The sequence below is a fragment of the Oncorhynchus keta genome, chromosome 18 (genome assembly GCF_023373465.1).
Source record: "Oncorhynchus keta strain PuntledgeMale-10-30-2019 chromosome 18, Oket_V2, whole genome shotgun sequence".
NCBI classification, from domain to species: domain Eukaryota; kingdom Metazoa; phylum Chordata; class Actinopteri; order Salmoniformes; family Salmonidae; genus Oncorhynchus; species Oncorhynchus keta.
In genome coordinates, this window is record NC_068438.1 from 10,576,016 (window position 1) to 10,596,708 (window position 20,693).

General features: G+C 44.0%; 1 protein-coding gene across 3 annotated transcripts in view; it reads right to left on the bottom strand.

Annotated features, from left to right (window-relative positions):
• Positions 1-20,551, bottom strand: part of LOC118396827 (ankyrin repeat domain-containing protein 13B) — a 42,901-nt gene extending 22,350 nt beyond the window's left edge. For all 3 annotated transcript variants that reach the window (XR_008067754.1, XR_008067753.1, XM_052467398.1), the window contains exons 1-3: positions 20,085-20,551; positions 10,697-10,832; positions 9,023-9,147 (exon numbers count right to left, since the gene is read on the bottom strand). Coding sequence is in view for 1 of the 3 variants with exons in the window: in XM_052467398.1 (XP_052323358.1) it covers positions 9,023-9,147; positions 10,697-10,832; positions 20,085-20,192 (369 nt within the window). In the remaining 2 variants the exon portion in view is untranslated. The remainder of the gene's footprint in view (positions 1-9,022; positions 9,148-10,696; positions 10,833-20,084) is intronic.
• Positions 20,552-20,693: the final 142 nt, after the last annotated feature.

Sequence of the window (20,693 nt, forward strand, 5' to 3'; positions counted from 1 at the left end):
CGTACACATTGGATATCTGTATCCGTACACATTGGATATCTGTATCCGTACACATTGGATATCTGTATCCGTACCCATTGGATATCTGTATCCGTACCCATTGGATATCTGTATCCGTACACATTGGATATCTGTATCCGTACCCATTGGATATCTGTATCCGTACACATTGGATATCTGTATCCGTACACATTGGATATCTGTATCCGTACCCATTGGATATCTGTATCCGTACACATTGGATATCTGTATCCGTACCCATTGGATATCTGTATCCGTACACATTGGATATCTGTATCCGTACCCATTGGATATCTGTATCCGTACACATTGGATATCTGTATCCGTACCCATTGGATATCTGTATCCGTACACATTGGATATCTGTATCCGTACCCATTGGATATCTGTATCCGTACCCATTGGATATCTGTATCCGTATACATTGGATGCAGTAATCACAATATAGTGGATATATCCAGGAAAGCCAAAGTTCCAAAAGCTGGGCCTAAATTAGTATATATTTTGCTGTGGATGATGTATAAAAAAAGAGTTGTTGGTCTGACGTGATTAATAAGGAGCATCCAGACGCTGCACTTGATGAATTTATTAAATTGCTTCTTCCAATTACTGATTAAGATGCACCTGTTAAGAAACTGACTGTTAGAAGTGTTAAGGCTCCATGGATTGATGAGGAATTGAAAAGCTGTATGGTTGAAAGAAATGGGGCAAAAGGAGTGGCTGATAAGTCTGGCTGCACTTCTGACTGGATGACTTGCTGCAAATTGAGAAATGATGTAACTAAACTCAACAAAAAGAAAAAAGAAACTGTAGTTTGGAGTACATTAAATATTACTTTAAAATGAAATTATGGGCAGAAAGACAAAGACAAATTCAAATTCAATCTTTCATAGAATCATATGGCTTATTCATCAGAAAACCATTTGATGTTAGCAATTATTTTAATGATTACTTAATTGGCAAAGTGGGAAAACTTAGACAGGAAATGCCAACAACGAAGAGTGAACCATCGTATTCATAAATATATATATTTTTTTTAAAGTTAGTGTGGGAAAGGGAGATATATTTTTTACAAACCTCCTGGCATTGACAACTTAGATGGGAAGATACTGAAGATGGAAGCTGACTCAATGGCCACTCCTCCTATCATATCTTTAATCGGAGTCTAGAGGAGAAGGTGTTTGTCCTGAGGCCTTGAGGGAAGCCAAAGTCATACATAAAGTAGCCTTTACGGGTTCTATCAGCTTGCTGCCAGCTCTTAGCAAACTGTTGGGAAAAAATTATGTTTGACCAAATACAAAAACACGAGAAAAAGTCAAGGAAATAAATAATAAAAATCACACGACTAACAGGAAATTACACAGTCTACAAACTTGTCAGCCTGTTCCAAACTGCATCTAAGCTAAATATCCACTCGTAAATCCTCTTACAATTGTCCGCATACAGTGCGCTAGAGACGCTCAAGAAAGTCTGCAAAACAACAGCCTGAAGTCTCTCCAGCGCTTCTCTCTCTGTAATTGACAACAGAATTTCAGTATGCTTATAGAGAAGGGAACTCAACATGTACTGCAATGACACAAATGACTGATGATTGATTGAAAGAAACTGATCAGAAGATTGTGAGAGCTGTAACGTTAGATTTCAGTGCAGCCTTTGATATTATTAACCTGTTGTTGAGAAAACACACAGTACCAGTCAAATGTTTGGACACACCTACTTATTCAAGGGTTTTTCTTTATTTGGTACTATTTTCTACATTGTAGAATAATAGTGAAGACATCAAAACTATTAAATAACACATATGGAATCATGGAGTAACCAAAAAAAGAGTTACACAAATCAACATGTATTTTATATTTGAGATTCTTCAAAGTGCCACCCTTTGCCTTGATGACAGCTTTGCACACTCTTGGAATTCACTCAACCAGCTTCAAGAGGTAGTCACCTGGAATGCATTTAAAATAACAGGTGTGCCTTGTTAAAAGTTAATTTGTGGAATTTCTTTCCTTCTTAAGGCGTTTGAGCCAATCAGTTGTGTTGTGACAAGGTTTTATTTATGTATTTAAACCTTTATTTAACCAGGTAGGCTAGTTGAGAACAAGTTCTCTTTTGCAACTGCGACCTGGGGAAGATAAAGCATAGCAGTTCGACACAAGCAACAACACATACAGGTCGCAGTGGTGGGTAGTATATGGGGCTTTGGTGACAAAATGGATGGCTCTGTGATAGACTGCATCCAATTTGTTGAGTAAAGTGTTGGAGGCTATTTTGTAAATGACATTGCCAAAGTCGAGGATCGGTAGGATGGTCAGTTTTACGAGGATATGTTTGGCAGCATGAGTGAAGGATGTTTTATTGCGAGATAGGAAGACGATATTAGATTTAATTTTGGATTGGAGATGTTTAATGTGAGTCTGGAAGGAGAGTTTACAGTCTAACCAGACACCTAGGTATTTGTAGTTGTCCACATATTCTAAGTCAGAAACTTCCAAAATAGTGATGCTGGACGGGCAGGCAGGTGCTGGCGCGATCGGTTGAAGAGCATGCATTTAGTTTTACTTGCATTTAAGAGCAGTTGGAGGCCACGGAAGGAGAGTTGTATGGCATTGAAGCTCATCTGGAGGTCAGTTAACACAGTGTCCAACGAAGGGCCAGAGGTATACAGAATGGTGTCGTCTGCGTAGAGCTGAGAATCAAAGAATCACCAGCAGCGAGAGCGACATCATTGATGTATACAGAGAAGACTGTCGGCCCGAGAATTGAACCCTGTGGCACCCTCATAGAGACTGCCAGAGGTCCGGACAACAGGCCCTCTGATTTGACATAGTGAATTCTATCGGAGAAGTAGTTGGTGAACCAAGTGAGGCAATCATTTGAGAAACCAAAGCTGTTGAGTCCGCCAATAAGAATGTTGTGATTGACAGAGTCGAAAGCCTTAGCCAGGTCGATGAATACGGCTGCACAGTAATGTCTCTTATCGATGGTGGTTATGATATCGTTTATGACCTTGAGCGTGACCAGCTCTGAAACCAGATTGCATAGCGGAGAAGGTACGGTGAGATTCGAAATGGTCGGTAATCTGTTTGTTAACTTGGCTTTCAAAGACCTTAGAAAGGCAGGATAGAATAGATATAGGTCTGTAGCAGTTTGGGTCTAGAGTGTCTCCCCCTTTGAAGAGGAGGATGACCGTGGCAGCTTTCCAATCTATGGGAATCTAAGACGATACGAAAGAGAGGTTGAATAGGCTAGTAATAGGGGTTGCAATAATTTGGGCAGATAATTTTTAGAAAGTGGGTCCAGATTGTCTAACCCTGCTGATTTGTATGGGTCCAGATTTTGCAGCTCTTTCAGAACATCAGCTATCTGGATTTGGGTGAAGGAGAAGTGGGGGAGGTTTGGGCGAGTTGCTGTGGGGAGCGCAGGGTTGTTGACCGGGGTAGGGGTAGCCTGGTAGAAAGCATGGCCAGCCGTAGAAAAATGCTTATTGAAATGATTGATTTATTGGTGGTAACAGTGTTTCCTAGCCTCAGTGCAGTGGGCAGCTGGGAGGAGGTGTTCTTATTCTCCATGGACTTTACAGTGTCCCAGAACTTTTTTGAGTTTGTACTACAGGATGCAAATTTCTGTTTGAAAAAGCTAGCCTTAGCTTTCCTAACTGCCTGTGTATATTGGTTCCTAACTTCCCTAAAAAGTTGCATATTCAGTTGGGCTATTCGATGCTAATGCAGAACGCCACAGGATGTTTTTGTGCCGGTCAAGGGCAGACAGGTCTGGAGTTATCCAAGGGCTAAATCTATTCCTAGTTGTACATTTTTTGAATGGAGCATGCTTATTTAAGATAGTGAGGAAGGCACTTTTAAAGAATAGACAGGCATCATCTACTGACGGGATGAGGTCAATGTCATTCCAGGATACCCCGGCCAGGTCAATTATAAAGGCCTGTTCACAGAAGTGTTTTTGGGAGCGTTTGACAGTGATGAGGGGTGGTCGTTTGACCGCAGACCCATTACGGATGCAGGTAATGAGGCAGTGATCGCCGAGATCTTGTTTGAAAACAGCAGAGGTGTATTTGTAGGGCGAGTTAGTTTGGATGATATCTATGAGGGTGCCCGTGTTTACATATTTGGGGTTGTACCCGGTAGGTACATTGATAATTTGTGTGAGATTGAGGGCATCAAGCTTAGATTGTAGGATGGCCGGGGTTTTAAGCATGTCCCAGTTTAGGTCACCTAGCAGCACGAAGTCAGAAGATAGATGGGGGGCAATCAATTCACATATGGTCTCCAGGGCACAGCTGGTGGCAGAGGGTGGTCTATAGCAAGCGGCAACAGTGAGAGACTTGTTTCTGGAAAGGTGAATTTTTAGAAGTAGAAGCTTGAATTGTTTTGGCACAGACCTGGATAGTAAGATAGAACTCTGCAGGCTAACACCGCCCCCTTTGGCAGTTCTATCTTGGCGGAAAATGTTATAGTTAGGGATGGAAATGTCAGGGTTTTTGGTGGTTTTCCTAAGCCAGGATTCAGACATGGCTAAGACATCCGGGTTGCTAAAGCAGTGAATAAAGCATACTTAGGGAGTAGGCTTCTAATGTTAACATGCATGAAACCAAAGCTTTTACGGTTACAGAAGTCAACAAATGAGAGCAACTGGGGAGTAGGAGTGGAGCTAGGCACTGCAGGTCCTGGATTAACCTCTACATCACCAGAGGAACAGAGGAGAAGTAGGATAAGGGTACGGCTAAAGGCTATAAGAACTGGCCATTTAGCACGTCCGGAACAGAGAGTAAAGAGAGCAGGTTTCTGGGCACGATGGCATAGATTCAAGGCATAATGTACAGACAAAGGTATGGTAGGAAGAGAGTACATTGGAGGTAAACCTAGGCATTGAGTGATGAAGAGAGAGATATAGTCACTAGCGACGTTTAAACCAGGTGATGTCATCGCAAATGTGTGAGGTGGAACAACATGGATTGATTAAGGCATATTGAGCAGGGCTATAGGCACTACAGTGAAATAAGACAGTAATCACTAACCAGGACAGTAATGGACAAGGCATATTGATATTAGGGAGAGGCATGCGTAACCAAGTCATCGTATGGGTCCAGTGAGTGGTTGGGCTGGCTGGGGACATGGCGATTCAGACAGTTAGCAGGCTGGGGCTAGCAAGCTAGCATAAGGGCCTTAGAGGGACGTCGCGATGGGGGAAAAGTCTGTTTTTGCCTCCTCGTGCGGTGACGTTGATAGACCAGTCCTGGAATTAGAAGGGTTCGAAGTAGCAGAGGGGTCCAAGTCAAATTGGCAAAATGGGTATAGTGGTCCAAGAAACTGGCCGGTGGATCAATATGCTATAGATAGCTAGCAGGCCACAGTTAGCAGAATGGACCTTCAGGGGACATTGTGCCCTGAGGGGCCTGTTGGATAGGAGGGTATAAAGAAGATATCCCTATTTGGTAAAAGACCAAGTCCATATTATGGCAAGAACAGCTCAGATAAACAAAGAGAAATTACAGTCCATGATGACTTTAAGACATGAAGGTCAGTCAATTTGGAAAATGTCAATAACTTTGAAAGATTCTTCAAGTGCAGTTGCAAAAACCATCAAGCACTATGATGAAACTGGCTCTCATGAGGACCGCCACCAGAAAGGAAGACCCAGAGTTACCTCTGCTGCAGAGGATATGTTCATTAGAGTTACCAGCATCAGAAATTGCAGCCCAAATAAATGGTTCACAGAGTTCAAGTAACAGACACATCAACATCGACTGTTCAGAGGAGACTGTGTGAATCAGGCCTTCATGGTCAAATTTCTGCAAAGAAAACACTACTAAAGGACACCAATAAGAAGAAGAGACTTGCTTAGGCCAAGAAACACGAGCAATGGACATTAGACCGATGGAAATCTGTGCTTTGGTCTGATGAGATCAAATTTGAGATTTTTGGTTCCAACCGCCGTGTCTTTGTGAGACGCAGAGTAGGTGAATGGATGATCTCCGCATGTGTGGTTCCCACCGTGAAGCATGGAGGAGGAGGTGGGATAGTGTGGGGGTGCTTTGCTGGTGACACTGTCTGTGATTTAGTTAGAGTTCAAGGCACACTTAACCAGCATGGCTACCACAGCATTCTGCAGCAATATGCCAAGTAATCTAGTTTGCGCTAAGTGGGACTATAATTTATTTTTCAACAGGACAATGACCCAACACACCGCCAGGCTGTGTAAGGGCTATTTGACTAAGAAGGAGAGTGATTGCGTGCTGCATCAGATGACCTGGCCTCTACAATCACCCAACCTCAACCCAATTGAGATGGTTTGGGATGAGTTGGACCGCAGAGTGAAGGGAAAGCAGCCAACAAGTGTTCAGCATATGTGGGAATTCCTTCAAGTCTGCTGGAAAAAATATTCCAGATGAAGCTGGTTGTGAGAATGTCAAGAGTGTGCAAAGCTGTCATCAAGGCAAAGGGTGGTTACGTTGAATAATCTCAAATATAAAAAATAAACAGGCTCAAAATGGCCAGAAACAAAGACTTTCTTCAGTCTATTCTGAGAGATGAAGGCTATTACATGCGAGACATTGCCAAGAAACTGAAGATCTCGTACAATGCTGTGCACTACTCCCTTCACAGGGCAAACTGGCTCTAACCAGAACAGAAAGAGCAGTGGGAGGCCCCAGTGCACAACTGAGCAAGAGGACTCCTGTCTCAGCCTCCAGTATTTATGCTGGAGTAGTTTATGTGTCGGGGGCTAGGGTCAGTTTGTTATTTCTGGAGTACTTCTCCTGTCTTATCTGGTGTCCTGTGTGAATTTAAGTATGCTTTCTAATTCTTTCTTTCTCTCGGAGGAGGACCTGAGCCCTAGGACCATGCCTCAGGACTACCTGGCCTGATGACTCCTTGCTGTCCCCAGTCCACCTGGCCATGCTGCTGCTCCAGTTTCAACTGTTCTGCCTGCGGCTATGGAACCCTGACCTGTTCACCGGACGTGCTACCTGTCCCAGACCTGCTGTTTTCAACTCTCTAGAGACAGCAGGACCGGTAGAGGTACTCTGAATGATCGGCTATGAAAAACCAACTGACATTTACTCCTGAGGTGCTGACCTGTTGCACCCTCGACAACCACTATAATGATTATTATTTGACCCTGCTGGGTCATCTATGAACATTTGAACATCTTGGCCATGTTCTGTTATAATCTCCACCCGGCACAGCCAGAAGAGGACTGGCCACTCCTCATAGCCTGGTTCCTCTCTAGGTTTCTTCCTAGGTTCTGACCTTTCCAGGGAGTCTTTCCTAGCCACCGTGCTTCTACACCTACATTGCTTGCTGTTTGGGGTTTTAGGCTGGGTTTCTGTACAGCACTTTGAGATATCAGCTGATGTAAGAACGGCTTTAGAAATACATTTGATTTAATTTGAGGACAAGTACATTAGTGTTTAGTTTGAGAAACAGACGATTCACAAGTCCTCAACTGGCAGCTTCATTAAATAGTATCTGCAAAACACCAGTCTCAATGTCAATAGTGAAGAGGCGACTCAGGGATGCTGGCCTTCGAGGCAGAGTTCCTCTGTCCAGTGTCTGTGTTGTTTTGTCCATCTTAATCTTTTCTTTTTATTGGCCAGTCTGAGATATGCCTTTTTCTTTGTAACTCTACAACTCCTAACAACCAAATACCACAAATAAACAATAGGAGGGATGTGGCTCAGGGAGAGTAGAGATCTGGCAGCAGATACTGCAGTTTGATAACTGTCTAGCTACAGTCGAGCAGTGGTTGTGTGGCTGAATTATGTTTTTAAATGGTCAATTAAATCAAAGAAAACAGTAAGGGTTGGTTTACCGGACACAGATCCAGGACTAGGCTTAATCTGTGTCCGGGAACCACCCGTTAGACTAGCTGGGAACTAGTGCACTGTAAAAAACATATATATACACCCACAAATCTACTTGTTTCAGCTAAGTACTATAAAGGCAACTTTTCTGTCCAAATGTTATCTGAAAAATAAAAAATGTTTTCCCAAACATGAGAATTGGTGTTTGCTCAACTTGTCTCATATGTTCATTAAACTATGAACTATTATATCTTAACTAAAAAAGGCTGTGCAACTGGTTACACACAGTGCTTTTAACATACAATGTTTTCAATGTACATATTTGACAAACGTTACTACATTGTGCATGCTTATTTATACAGTAGTTATTATTCAACATGTCCTCACCTGGGATTTGAACTCACAACCTCTTGGTTCATGGCATTCTGATCTTCCTGCTACTCCACCATGTCTGTTATCAATTATCAGTTAATCTGACTATTCTCTCATCATTGATTTGATGTACTTGATGTAAAAAAAAACATTTGTATAGTTGTCTAATGTTGGTGGGGCATATTTTTATTAATGTCACTCCTTAATCATTATGATAAATCAATAAAAAAGAATTAAAGTGTACTTTTAACAGAGCTAAGATGTACTTTGAAGTGCAAGTGTTGCAATACAGGTGAAATCTGCTTTTGAGGCAGACATGGTGTGTGTGGTGTTGCAGGAATGCTGTGAATAAAGAGTTTGAGTTCAAATCCCAGGTGAGGAAATGTTGAATATGAATTACTGTATAATGTGTCAAATATGTAAGTTGAAAGCACTGTGCGTGTAACTAGTTCCACAGACTTTTGTTTTAGGTAAATAATCATTTCTAGTTGAATGAAAATGAAACAATTTGAGCAAACACATCATTTTAAGTTGACTGAATTTTTGCCTACATTTTCTCATGTTGGAGCTAAGTTCGGGCCAACTAAAAGTTCTGGGTATCACTTTGACTGAAAAGTTGAGTAAACAAAAAGAAAAGGCTGTGGAATCAGTTACTTAATAATATTTAGTTGAAACAGCTTGATATTTTTTTTATTTTTCAAGTATGGTTCAAGAAGACTGGTGCTAACACAAAACATATCTAAAAGTGTTTCCTACATGTCGGTTGTTGCTGTTGTGCTCTGTACTTGTCAGCGTGTCAGCGCCTCTCACCTGGTGCAGTCTCTCCAGGAGGACAGGGATTCCCGCCAGTCTCTTAGTGGTCCGCTGGTAGTCACGGTAATGCAGAACTAGACGCACCAGCTCTGGGTCTCGTGTGCTGACTGCTTCCTGGAGCACTATGGGAGAGAGAAAGGAAATCTTCACCTCACATATAGACAGACACACACTCAGAGCCCAATTTATTACGTACACCACCGCGTTCACAAAAATGGTTCGCAACTACAGACAGTGGTCACGTGGCCGTGGCTTGCTATATAAAGCAGGCAGACAGGCATTCAGTTACTGTTCAATTGAACATTACAATGGGCAAAACTAGTTAGCTACGCAACTTTGAGCGTTGTAGACTTGTCGGTGGCAGGGGCGCCGGATCCAGTATCTCAGAAACGGCCGGCCTCCTGGGCTTTTCACACACGACTGTCTTGGGTTTATCAAGAGTGGTACGACAAACAAAAAACATCCAGTCAGCGGCAGTCCCGTGGGCGGAAACAGCTTGTTGACGAGAGGTCGAAGGAGAATGGAAAGAATGGTGCAAGCTAACAGGTGGGCCAGAACGGCAAATAACGGCGCAGTACAACAGTGGTGTGCAGAACGGCATCTCAGACTGCACAACTCGTCGGTCCTTGTCACGGACGGCCTATTGCAGGAGACGACTACACCAGGTTCCACTCCTATCAGCTAAAAACGAAGAAGAAGCGGCTCCAGTGGGCACCCCCATCACCAACACTGGACAATTGAGGAGTGGAAAAACATTGCCTGGTCCGACGAATCCCAGTTCCTGTTGCGTCATGCTGAGAGCAGTCAGGATTTGGCGTAGGCAGCATGAGTCCATGGCCCCATCCTGCCTGGTGTAAACGGTACAGGCTGGTGGCAGTGGTGTAATGGTGTGAGGAACGTTTGATACCCTTGATATCAATTGAGCAACGTTTCCATGTCCTGAAGAATTCAGGCTGTCAGACCCGTTACTAGATGGGTGTACCTAATAAATTGTCTAGTGAGTGTATGCTGTGCTGTGCTGTGCTGTGCTGTGCTGTGCTGTGCTGCTCTGAACTATGCTACGCTGTGCTATACAGCATTGCAACGTTTTTGGGGCTCCCGAGTGGCGCAGTGGTTGAAGGTACTGCTTCTCAGTGCAAGAGGCCACTGCTTCGTCACTGCAGTCCCTGGTTTGAATCCAGTCTGCATCACATCCGGCCGTGATTGGGAGTCCTATAGGGCGGCGCACAATTGGCCCAGTGTTGTCTGGGTTTGGCCGGGGTAGGCCGTCATTGTACATAAGAATGTTCTTAACGGACTTAAATAAAATGTTAAAAAATACACTATACAGGTCCCTTCCCAGTGCTCAGTCCACAATCAACACTAGAAGGAAACTGACTAACCAACTCTCTGAGGAAACTCTGACTAACCTACCAAATCAATTTCAATTTCATTTTAAATGATAAATAAGTGCATTTAAAAGCAAGTGTGTCTAATTACTTGATTAGATCTATCTATCCACAATGGCCATTTGGCTCACCATCAATCCACAAACAAATGGTTCCTATTCGTAGAATCCAATCCCCTCAATCTATTTCTATATAGATTCTATACAGTACATCCTTCCAGCCTTTAAAGGTGAGTCACTATTAGACTCCCCCGTACTACTACTCCTACCCCTCTCTGTCTCACCCGTCCATCCGTTGCGGTTCTCCTTGCTGACGTCGGCACCATGTTGGAGGAGCAGGCGGGCACAGTCCAGGTGACCCAGAGTGACAGCCAGGTGGAGGGGGGTCCGACCCCGGGGGTCCAGGGTCTCCACATCCACCTGAGGGGGAGGAGAGAAGTGGGTTCATTGTATGGCATGGTGCTCATCTGGCAAAAAGAGCGAGATAAAAATAGAGTGAGAGAGGGTGGAGGAGGTGTGGAGGAGAGAGTGATGGAAGGAGAAGAGACAGGTGATAATTGAGCTATCACATCCTCACATGACGGGCACGCCAGTGTTCTAGATGGGTCGGCTTTATATAGCGAGTTACACTACAAGTGTCTCGATGTAACGTCTCTGTCATTCTCTAGAGTTGATCTCTCTCTCGGTCTCTTCCTGCCTCAGTTTTGATACAGTAGCTATCATAGTCTAGTAGCCTACTGCAGTGTGTTTGATGTAGTCTCTCTGCTCTGCAGTCTAGTTGGTCTAAATAAGCAAGTCTCTATGTCTATAAATCTGATCTCTGGCCTGTGATTAAAAAAAAGTTCATTTGAGCTCCTGGCAGGATCCAAGGTCAAGAATAAACCAACCACATGCTGGCATCCTAATGAGGGAGGCTGATAGAGGACGACTGGGGCTATGTCCCAAATGGCACATTATTCCTTCGATTGTGGTCTACTTTTGACCAGAGCTCTGTGGTGGCCCTGGTCAAAGCAGTGTACTATAAAGGGAACAGGGTGCCATTTGGGATGCAACCAAGGAGCGACAATGAGGAATCAGAATCTGCGTAACTGGCACATGTGGAAAATGTATAGATGAAATGATAGCGCGTGGAAATGGATGGATAAAGCGTGCTGTTGTGAGGGGAGTTGTAACAGGGAATAAGCGGAACTGCTTTATGGTACACTTCCATCCGAGCTTTACATCTATTCATATTTGCATTGGAAATGTTTCATATCACAAAGTACACACACTGTTGTGTTGTGTGAGGGCTTGTGTTTTGGTTCACGTGTGCCTCAGTGCAGGTCTGTGCGGTCCTGACGGTTGGTGTTGGTGTGTCAAGTGTACTTTGCAGTGTGTTATTGTCGAGTGTGTAGTACAGTACATCAGAGGGATGCTGCTGGGTTGTTTTTCACCAGGAGCAGCCTCCCTCCTCCCACGTGGAGCCTCCTCATCTCCCCTGCTGCTCTCCCTCTCTCTCCAGGGGCCTCCCGGGGGCCACGCCCTGCTCTGTAATTAGCAAGCCCAGCATTAGCGTTAGTGATGCCACCGCTTGATCGTAAGCAACAACTGGGGCTCCTAATCCCAAAGGGGGGGGGGGAGAGAAGAGGAAGGGAACGGCAGAAAAACAGAAGGAGGAATCCACACAGGCACTGTCGGAGGTGAAGGGTGAGGTGTGGAGGGAATAGAGGTGTATCACTATAGCAACGAAGGGATGAGACGAAGAGGTGGGAGAGAGGGAGAAGGGAGAAGGAGGAGGAAGGTGTGCTATGCGTTGGAGCAGACAGGGCTGGTTGAGTGGCGGCAACTGCTCTGTGAAATAGAGAGGGTGGTGGTAGCGTAGGCTGTGTGTGTACTGAATAATGGGTAGTGAGTGATTGATGTCAGAGTAGCTTTGTAGGGCCCTCCAATTGGCCCTGGGGATGACACTGAGGAAAGAGAGAAAGAGGGAAAGAGAGAGAGAGAGAGAATGGATGGAAGGTAGGAAGGAAGGATAAGAAAGATGGAGTGACACTGGCAGATAACAGTGAAAAGTACATAAACAGTAAGAGCAAAGCAGCAAGAAATGGTGGTAGTATTCTGATTATTTGAGGGGGACTATTGTAACGATTGTTGTCTAACTAGGCTCGTTACAACCTCTGCAAGTGTGTTGGACCAGTAAGATTGCCTACAGGCTGGGAGGCCCGGGTTCAAAAGCCACAAGGTGAGTTGCACGGTCACCATTCGCTACAACATTTAGGTGATAATGCCCGAGAAGCTGGTGTTTGTAGGATATATTGGCATAGGTGTTAGGCCTGAGATGAAGTTCGAGGGCATTATCACCAGCTTCGGGGGCATTAACACTTTTATACAACGGGTTACCAACATATTCAAATAATGATTTATATATTTTCATTAAAAACGTTATTTTGATGAATTCATTCATACTATTTCATCCTTCCACAAGACATAGTCCACACACAAATCTAGGGTTGCTACCCAAGCCGGATGGTCGTTTGTTCTATCGGTTCAGTTGCCAGAGACGCGACCCAGTCGTTCAGTCTTACTATTCTGGATCTATGGACGTGACCCAGTCGTTCAGTCTTTTTGTTCTGTATCGATGGACGCGACCCAGTCGTTCAGTCTTTTTGTTCTATATCTATGGACTCGACCCAGTCGTTCAGTCTTTTTGTTCTATATCTATGGACTCGACCCAGTCGTTCAGTCTTTTTGTTCTATATCTATGGACTCGACCCAGTCGTTCAGTCTTTTTGTTCTGTATCGATGGACGTGACCCAGTCGTTCAGTCTTTTTGTTCTATATCTATGGACTCGACCCAGTCGTTCAGTCTTTTTGTTCTATATCTATGGACTCTACCAAGTCGTTCATTCTAAATGTTATATTGCCATACTGGCTGGCAACGTTCTTATCTCTTGCTTGCTAGCTAACCAACTACGGCTAACTTACTGTCATGTCAAACAGTGCAGACAGAATAACAGCAAAGTAGCTGCATTTGCGTTTGTTTAAGCTGTTTTCTAGTGACATTTATTTGGATACATCCACAACAATGAGTTAATGATGTGTGATTTCGCCTGGCATAGAAAATGTGCTCTTTTGTCAGGGCACTGTTGTTCAGAGGAGCTAGCCAACAACACAGCTAGCACAATCACTTCAAACTGAAGCTGGAAAGACTGCAAACTAGCTGCACTTCGTTTCGTTTGACCTGTTTTCTATACAGTACATTCATAGAAATTATGCTGATTCATGATTTCGACTGGCTGACAAAAGCTGCCTGTCTGTCTCGTCACAACTCACGACACGTTCATTACTATGGGACAGCAGGAGATCGAATTTGAATATTGAAACAATGTTGCAAATGTCATTGAGAAAGACAGCAAGGATTATACAAATGTCTGCTGTTGAAAACTAAATGTTATTCTAAAAGAAATGTGAGATAATGTCTCGATGCTTTTATAGTGAAGATCAAGTTTATAAATTGCCTGGCTGGGCTGATGAGACAGTGGATTGTGAAGTCAGATGGAACAGAGTAAATAGGCATTTTAACGTCATAGATTAAAATCGGTGGTAACTTGTGGACTGGACACCGGCTGGAATGTGGTTTTAACCAATCAGAATTCAGGATTAGACCCACCCGTTGTATAAAGCTAATTAAGGAGGAGAACAAAGAGCCTTCTAAGAAGGCTTGACTATGAGGCAGAGAGGTGTGGTAAGTAAGGGAGAGAATAGAGAGGGAGTGTTCAGGAAACTCCTATTGTTTAAGACAAGTGGCCCCCACTGACCCAGTCTGATGTTATTTTTACACCATTGAGACACTCAAATAGAAACACAACAGCAGACACTTTCCCACAGAAAACAAACACACAATCACAAGTCCTCTCTCTCTATCCGTTCAGTCAAATTTGACATTTAAAAAAGATATACTAGAAAAGGAAACCACTCGACAATAACACTCTTATAACATGATTGGTCAGTTACGGTATAGAACTGACACGCTAAACCAATGCACTCAAATGTAACACTTTTCTGCTGTGGTACACAGACATGTCACTTCAGGGTCCACACCTCCTCATCCTCACGTCTTCACACGAGTGCACACATTAACCCTGAAACACAGTGGCACACTTACTCATTCACATGTGAACAATGTGGTTCTGACCAACAAACAGCCCACAAATAGAGACCCACTATCGAACACACAAACACATACAGACCCACACACCAGGCATTAGCTAAAGTCTCAGTACGGGTGCTGATTTAGGATCAGTTTATAGCCTTTTAGATCATAATGAATACTATGAAATACACCTGGGGGGGGGGGACCTTATCCCACATCAGCACTCCTACTCTGAGGCACTTACAGAATCAACTGGCCCAGGTAGTTATAGTAAGGATATTATGTCATACTGGGTCTTCCCATTCTCTCTGCTCATCCTCTTTATCCACTGACTGCCTCGTAGTGCCTGCTCTCTCACTTTCTCATTGGCTCCATCCATCCTTCATTCTTCAGTCCCTCCCTTGGTCCCCCCTCTCTCTCTCATCCTGCATTCCGTCCCTCCCTTGGTCCTCCCCCTCTCTCTCCATCCTGCATTCCGTCCCTCCCTTGGTCCCACCCCCCTCTCTCTCTCCATCCTGCATTCCGTCCCTCCCTTGGTCCTCCCCTCTCTCCCTCCTCCACCATCCTTCCTTCCATCCCTCGGTCCTCCCCTCTCTCCCTCTCAGTGGAAACTGCATAATTGATAGACATCTCTGTCTGGACTATCTACTCCTGTACTTCGCCTTAATGTTCTCTGGCAGCTACTTAAACCAACATCAATCTTTCATTTGGAGACCAAAATATGTTTGTGGTGGGTGGAGGATGCATGCATGAGAATCATATGTGTGCTCATTGGGAGGGGAGGGGAGGAGGGGGGTCAACTTGTCCCCCTTATTTTCAGTGTTACCCTCTTTCAATGCAGGGGTTAACATGTACAACTGTGATTGATCCATTTTCAATATGCGTAGGAGAGTTATAGCCAAACGTTATACACATGCTTGGGATAATGTATCTTTATGTAGTCATTCTCTATGTGAGTGCATGGTGTAAGTGGGTCATATACAAATGAGACCACACCATCAGATGCATGTGTGTGATCGACCTACAAATATCTCAAAATAACTAAATATCATTGCCATCTCTCTACCACCAAATGCAGGCCAGAGAGAGAAAAAGAGGCCAGAGCAGGAGTGAGTAGTTGGAGCCTGAGAGTCTGAGCGAGAAGGATGGCTGGGCAGAGACAAGATGAAAGCAGCAGAGGGACTGAGGGAGGATGGAGGAGGATGGAGCTGGGTGAAATAACTCTGCCTTGGTCAGTGAACCTGTCACAGGCAGGGCGGGGAGAGATGTGTGTCTCTCCCTCCTCCTCCCTCCTGCTCCTCGAGAACAGACGCAACTTGTGCGGTGCAGTGCCTCAGACAGCACTTGTCTCTGATACATGTCCGACTGAAGAGACTCCAACACTAAAGAATGGGGGTGAAATGATCACCTCGACATTTATACTTGGGAGATATTCAAATGGAAAACCAGTCGGCTACAGCCTTTAGTGTTGAATCACCACTAAACCTCACAATCAGTCTATTGATGTTTTCACACTTGTGTTAGCGTTTCAAAGCAATGTCAAACCACCATTATGCTACACGTTTCACTGTTAAATCTCTAAAACTTTTAAGACGCATTATATTGGCAACGTGTCTCGTAACCACTGTTGTCACTTGTCAGACCACCATGAGACTAATGTAATGACATGCATTACTTTGCTCCGCGATAGGAGACAACAGATGGTATTTCTGTGTGAAGGGAGGGGGAAGTTGTGAATAGAGAAACAGCGGATAGAGGAAAGTCCCCCACAATGCAAAGCAAGGAGGAACCTATTATCTCTAAGGTAGGAACTTCACATTTGTTCTCATGCACGGAATAGAAGATGAAAATACCCTGGATTTGCATAATCAAATGACAACAAGATGACGTGGTTAAGCAAACATCAATACAACAATGTCGGACCAGAAACTGGACTGTCTTATGGGCTTGTGTGTTTCAGGAAACAACATGGCTATTGTGGAACAACTCTTTTCATGTCTGATGGTTGATATAGATTAGGATATCACAAACAATGTCTCTGATCTGGGGAGAATTGCAGGTTGAATTCTGTACTAACCTCAGTTTTATGCATAGCTATTTACAACGTGTGTGTGTGTACTGTAAGTGTGTCCGTACATGTGTGTCCCTACATTTGTAATGAATACTCAGGGAGAAAAAGGTGTAGATTCACGAGCAGAGCACGGCAGGTGTCTATTTCTCCTTCGTAGAAGGCAGGAAACGTGGTCACAGGCAGGCAATGGTCAAACACAGGTAGACAAACAGGCAGGTGAATCAGAACTAGGACTGAAGGCTATAACTCGTTCTCACAAACAAGCTGGGAAAAGGCTTAGTAGAGTCAAAACGAACAATACCTCATAAAAGGCACAAACAGAATGAACTGAACTAAATAAGGAGCTGATGAGACCAGGTGAGTAACTAACAGGTGAAATCAATGAACAAAAATGAAAGACAGGGCTACGTTCAAGAACACACAGAAACAGAACACAAGGTTGACTAAGAAAATAAATACAGAACCTTACAACATTGTTTGCTAACCATTTATGTGGCAGGACAGACAGTAATGAAATCAGATATGGTCCTCGAAGTATCATTCATTTCCTCTTTTCCATTTCAGGCACACAATGCAACACAATATTAACAGGGACATCTTTTCAATCTTTAAGGAATACTGTTGTCTGTTTCTGTCCTCTATCTCGGTTAAAAGCTTTCCACAATTTAACTAAATCTATTCCCATCACATCCTTATCCCTAGTGACACTGCACTGCTGCAATTAGTGTAGAGTTTCATTACTCTGTAGTGGTAAGAAGAGGGGACAGCTAGGGGAAAACTAAGATATGATGGGTGCATGGGTGCGTGAGTGAGAAACAGACAGAGTGGAGGATGGATGGTCAGTATACCGGGTCAGGGAAATGTACTGTAGATTGCAGGCAGGGATAGACAGATGGTATAGCAGAGACAAAAGAGGAAGGAAGACAATGTCATTTATGATGCCAGTCTCCACCCAGTATGATATAATCAGATTTTAAGACTGCTGAGTTAACATGATCGCCCAGCTGAGCCTGTGAGCATCGTACACATTAGTGAGGAAAGTGGGCAGGGGAGGGGGGTGGTGGGGGAGAGCTGGCGGTGGTGGTGTCCCCTCCTCGCCTCACTTTGGAGGAAGGATGGGGGAAGTCATTTTTAGAAAAGGACTGTGTTCCATTTCAATCATATCTGGGATGCATTTTTAGTGGTTGGATCAGCATATCGTGATATGTTGCTGCAGTGCTGTTATTCCTTCCTCCCGTTCCCTCCTCCCTCCCTTCACTATCCCACTTGCATCATCATGTTACTTTACAACCTCTGGCTATCCCTCTTTGTCTCTACCTTGTTGTCAGCTCTCTCTTCACAGAATCCCTCTTTGTTTTATGACACTGCTTAAATAAAGCTGCAAATTGAGCTCCCCCTCTTCACTCTCCTCCCTGCTCAATTTATATGTTTTACTTTTGCTCTTTTAAGTGCTTCTTCTTCTCCTTCCCGGCTTCCCTTTTCACTGCGCGGTCGTTACATTGATACCCAATACCAATAACATTTTCTGTCTCTCCTGGTGAGAGCATTGCTTACCCTGCATGCACTTGCTCCCTACACCCTGTGCACTTCTTGCCTTCTGCACTCCTTTCGATACCATTGATCCTTGACACATATGCAACCACCGTCGGCCATATCCAATCCACGCGTGCACACTTGACCGTCCATACAGCCAGCCAGTCAGTCTGGGAGTTCCAGACAGACAGTTGGCCAGCCAGTGTAACTCTTCCCCTGATTGGAGCCATAAACACACCTCAATAAGCCTGCAGGCTTTGCCAAGAGAGGCCAGGATTTATCTGTCAGCACCCTGTAAATTACATCAACTGGGGGTGCTTTATATAGTCATAATCCACGGGGCTCAGGCTTGAATCATCACCAGCATCACAGTGCTCTGCATAGCATTGCATCCGAGCCAAGAGGTGCTAGGTCCGAGTGTGTACCCTACCTTTAAACGGTGTGCACTGTCAAATAAAGTTGCATTTGGATTTGTCAATAAATATGAGAGTGCATGACATTTGAGTCGGGTTCGGCGACGTGAGCGAGAGTAAACTAGTCTTACGAACGTCCGATCAATGTTTATATGTGTAAATAAGGTGTCAGTCACAGTGACCGGACATATGAAGGGCATGCAAATATTCCCCTTTAAACAGTTTCTTTGGCTCACATTCAGAGTGGAAAAACAACCACAGCCCTTATGTTGACGTGACAGTGTTACAGTAGGGAAGCCAAGCCTGTACTGCACATCAACCTGGTGTATAATAGGCAGCAGAACAGGGAACTGGCATTTCAGTCTAATGTCCTTTAAAACCTGCACTCTCGCCATTGCTTACCATGTCTTGTCAATATACATGATAGGCTTTGTATTATAAACGCATGTGATTAGTCGCGCTGGAAATAATAGCGCTCTGGAAATAATGCAGATCCTCGCGAGAAATCTGAATTCAAATCTGTGCATAGTGTGCAGGTTACGAGGTTTTCAGTTCCGTCTTATTCATCCCACCGAATTGTCTGTGTGGCTGGGAAACTGCATGAAATCTCTTATGTAATGTGTTAGGTATCCCATATTCTTGCAGAGGTCGTTCATTTAAGATAGTATTTTTTCAGATGTCTGTCTGTCATGCCTTGTGTCCATCAGTCCGTCCTGTAGTACCCATTTCCATTGCATGCATGCATCATGTTCTACATATTTCTGGGTTCAAATAACTGGAGGGACTGGCTGAAATGTTCCGACAGTGCATCCCAGAAAGAATACATGAACGCCTATGCAATTTAATTCTGTAGGTATGGAGATATCATAGAAATAGTAAACATGACATAACCACACGTCCTCTTCTGACAGCCAAGGCAAGGCTGGAATTATTTCCATCATTGTGCATCAATTCGCCCACATTATCTGCATTGTCTCCCACGGTTTCCTCCTCTTCATTTAGGTGGTGGGAAGGTACAGTATTGGACACAACACGAAACAGTATTTACAAGCAGCTTTACACACGCACAGCCACAGTTTGCAAAAATGTAACACATAGCAAGGAAATAGTAATGGAATCCTGGAGTAGGCTAGAGGAGATGATTTCAAGAATAATACACGTTACAATGTTGCAATTTCATGACGTGCTCGCCAAATACAATGACCTCGTAAGAAATTGTAGCAAAGCCTCGACACATTTTCAGATTCCCACTGAACGACAATGCTGGAAACACATTTCAAACGAGGTTTACGCTATTTCATGGCAATTTCTCGAGGTAAAGTCATGGCAGGTAGCCACCTATTGAAACATATGTAACTTCCACCACCTCCTACCGTTCAATTCAATCAACGAGCTCACGGTTCGGTGAACTGTGGTCACACTAGATGGTACACCTAACCTAAACCTATCCAAATGTTATTGGCACTGCCCACGCTTTTTTAAAAATCAGATAGACGAGGACTTGTCGCCCGTAGACTCCTCACCTGCTCGTTCGCGGATAGCGCTTTCTCCAGCTTCCGATGTTTGTTGTGCCACACCATATCGTGAATAGGATAACGACTCTTTTCCGGAGTTTTCTTAGCAGAAATCATCTTCGGTTCATAGTTCGCCTTCTCCTCTGTTTATTTTGTTCCGTATAAGCCTATCACTTAATACTTCGCTATTGACCGACTACGCTGATATTATCGCTCTGTCGTGACATGTCACTTTACAAGACATGCCTTCCGCATTATAATGATAGTATGAATAAAACGTGTATATGATTTCCCTTGCAGTCAGTTGGTTATGATACACACTCGTCAATAAACAGTCCTAGATCTAAGAATCACCAAGAGAACCCTTACTTGTATTTAATCTAGCCTACTTCTGTTCTCCATGCCCTGCCCCTCTCATACCTTTATCTTCCTCCTTGAATAAACTAGCGAGGCAGTCGCGCATCTATTCTCCGCTCCCTCCCATCACAGCGAAGGCACTGTTGTGAGACAGTGGTGACAGCCCGCAAATAAAAATGTAAGCAGCCAATCAAATAGAAGGGATGCTGATGAGCGTGATGTAGAAGATGCACGCCCGTACAGTGGCTACATACGCCACAT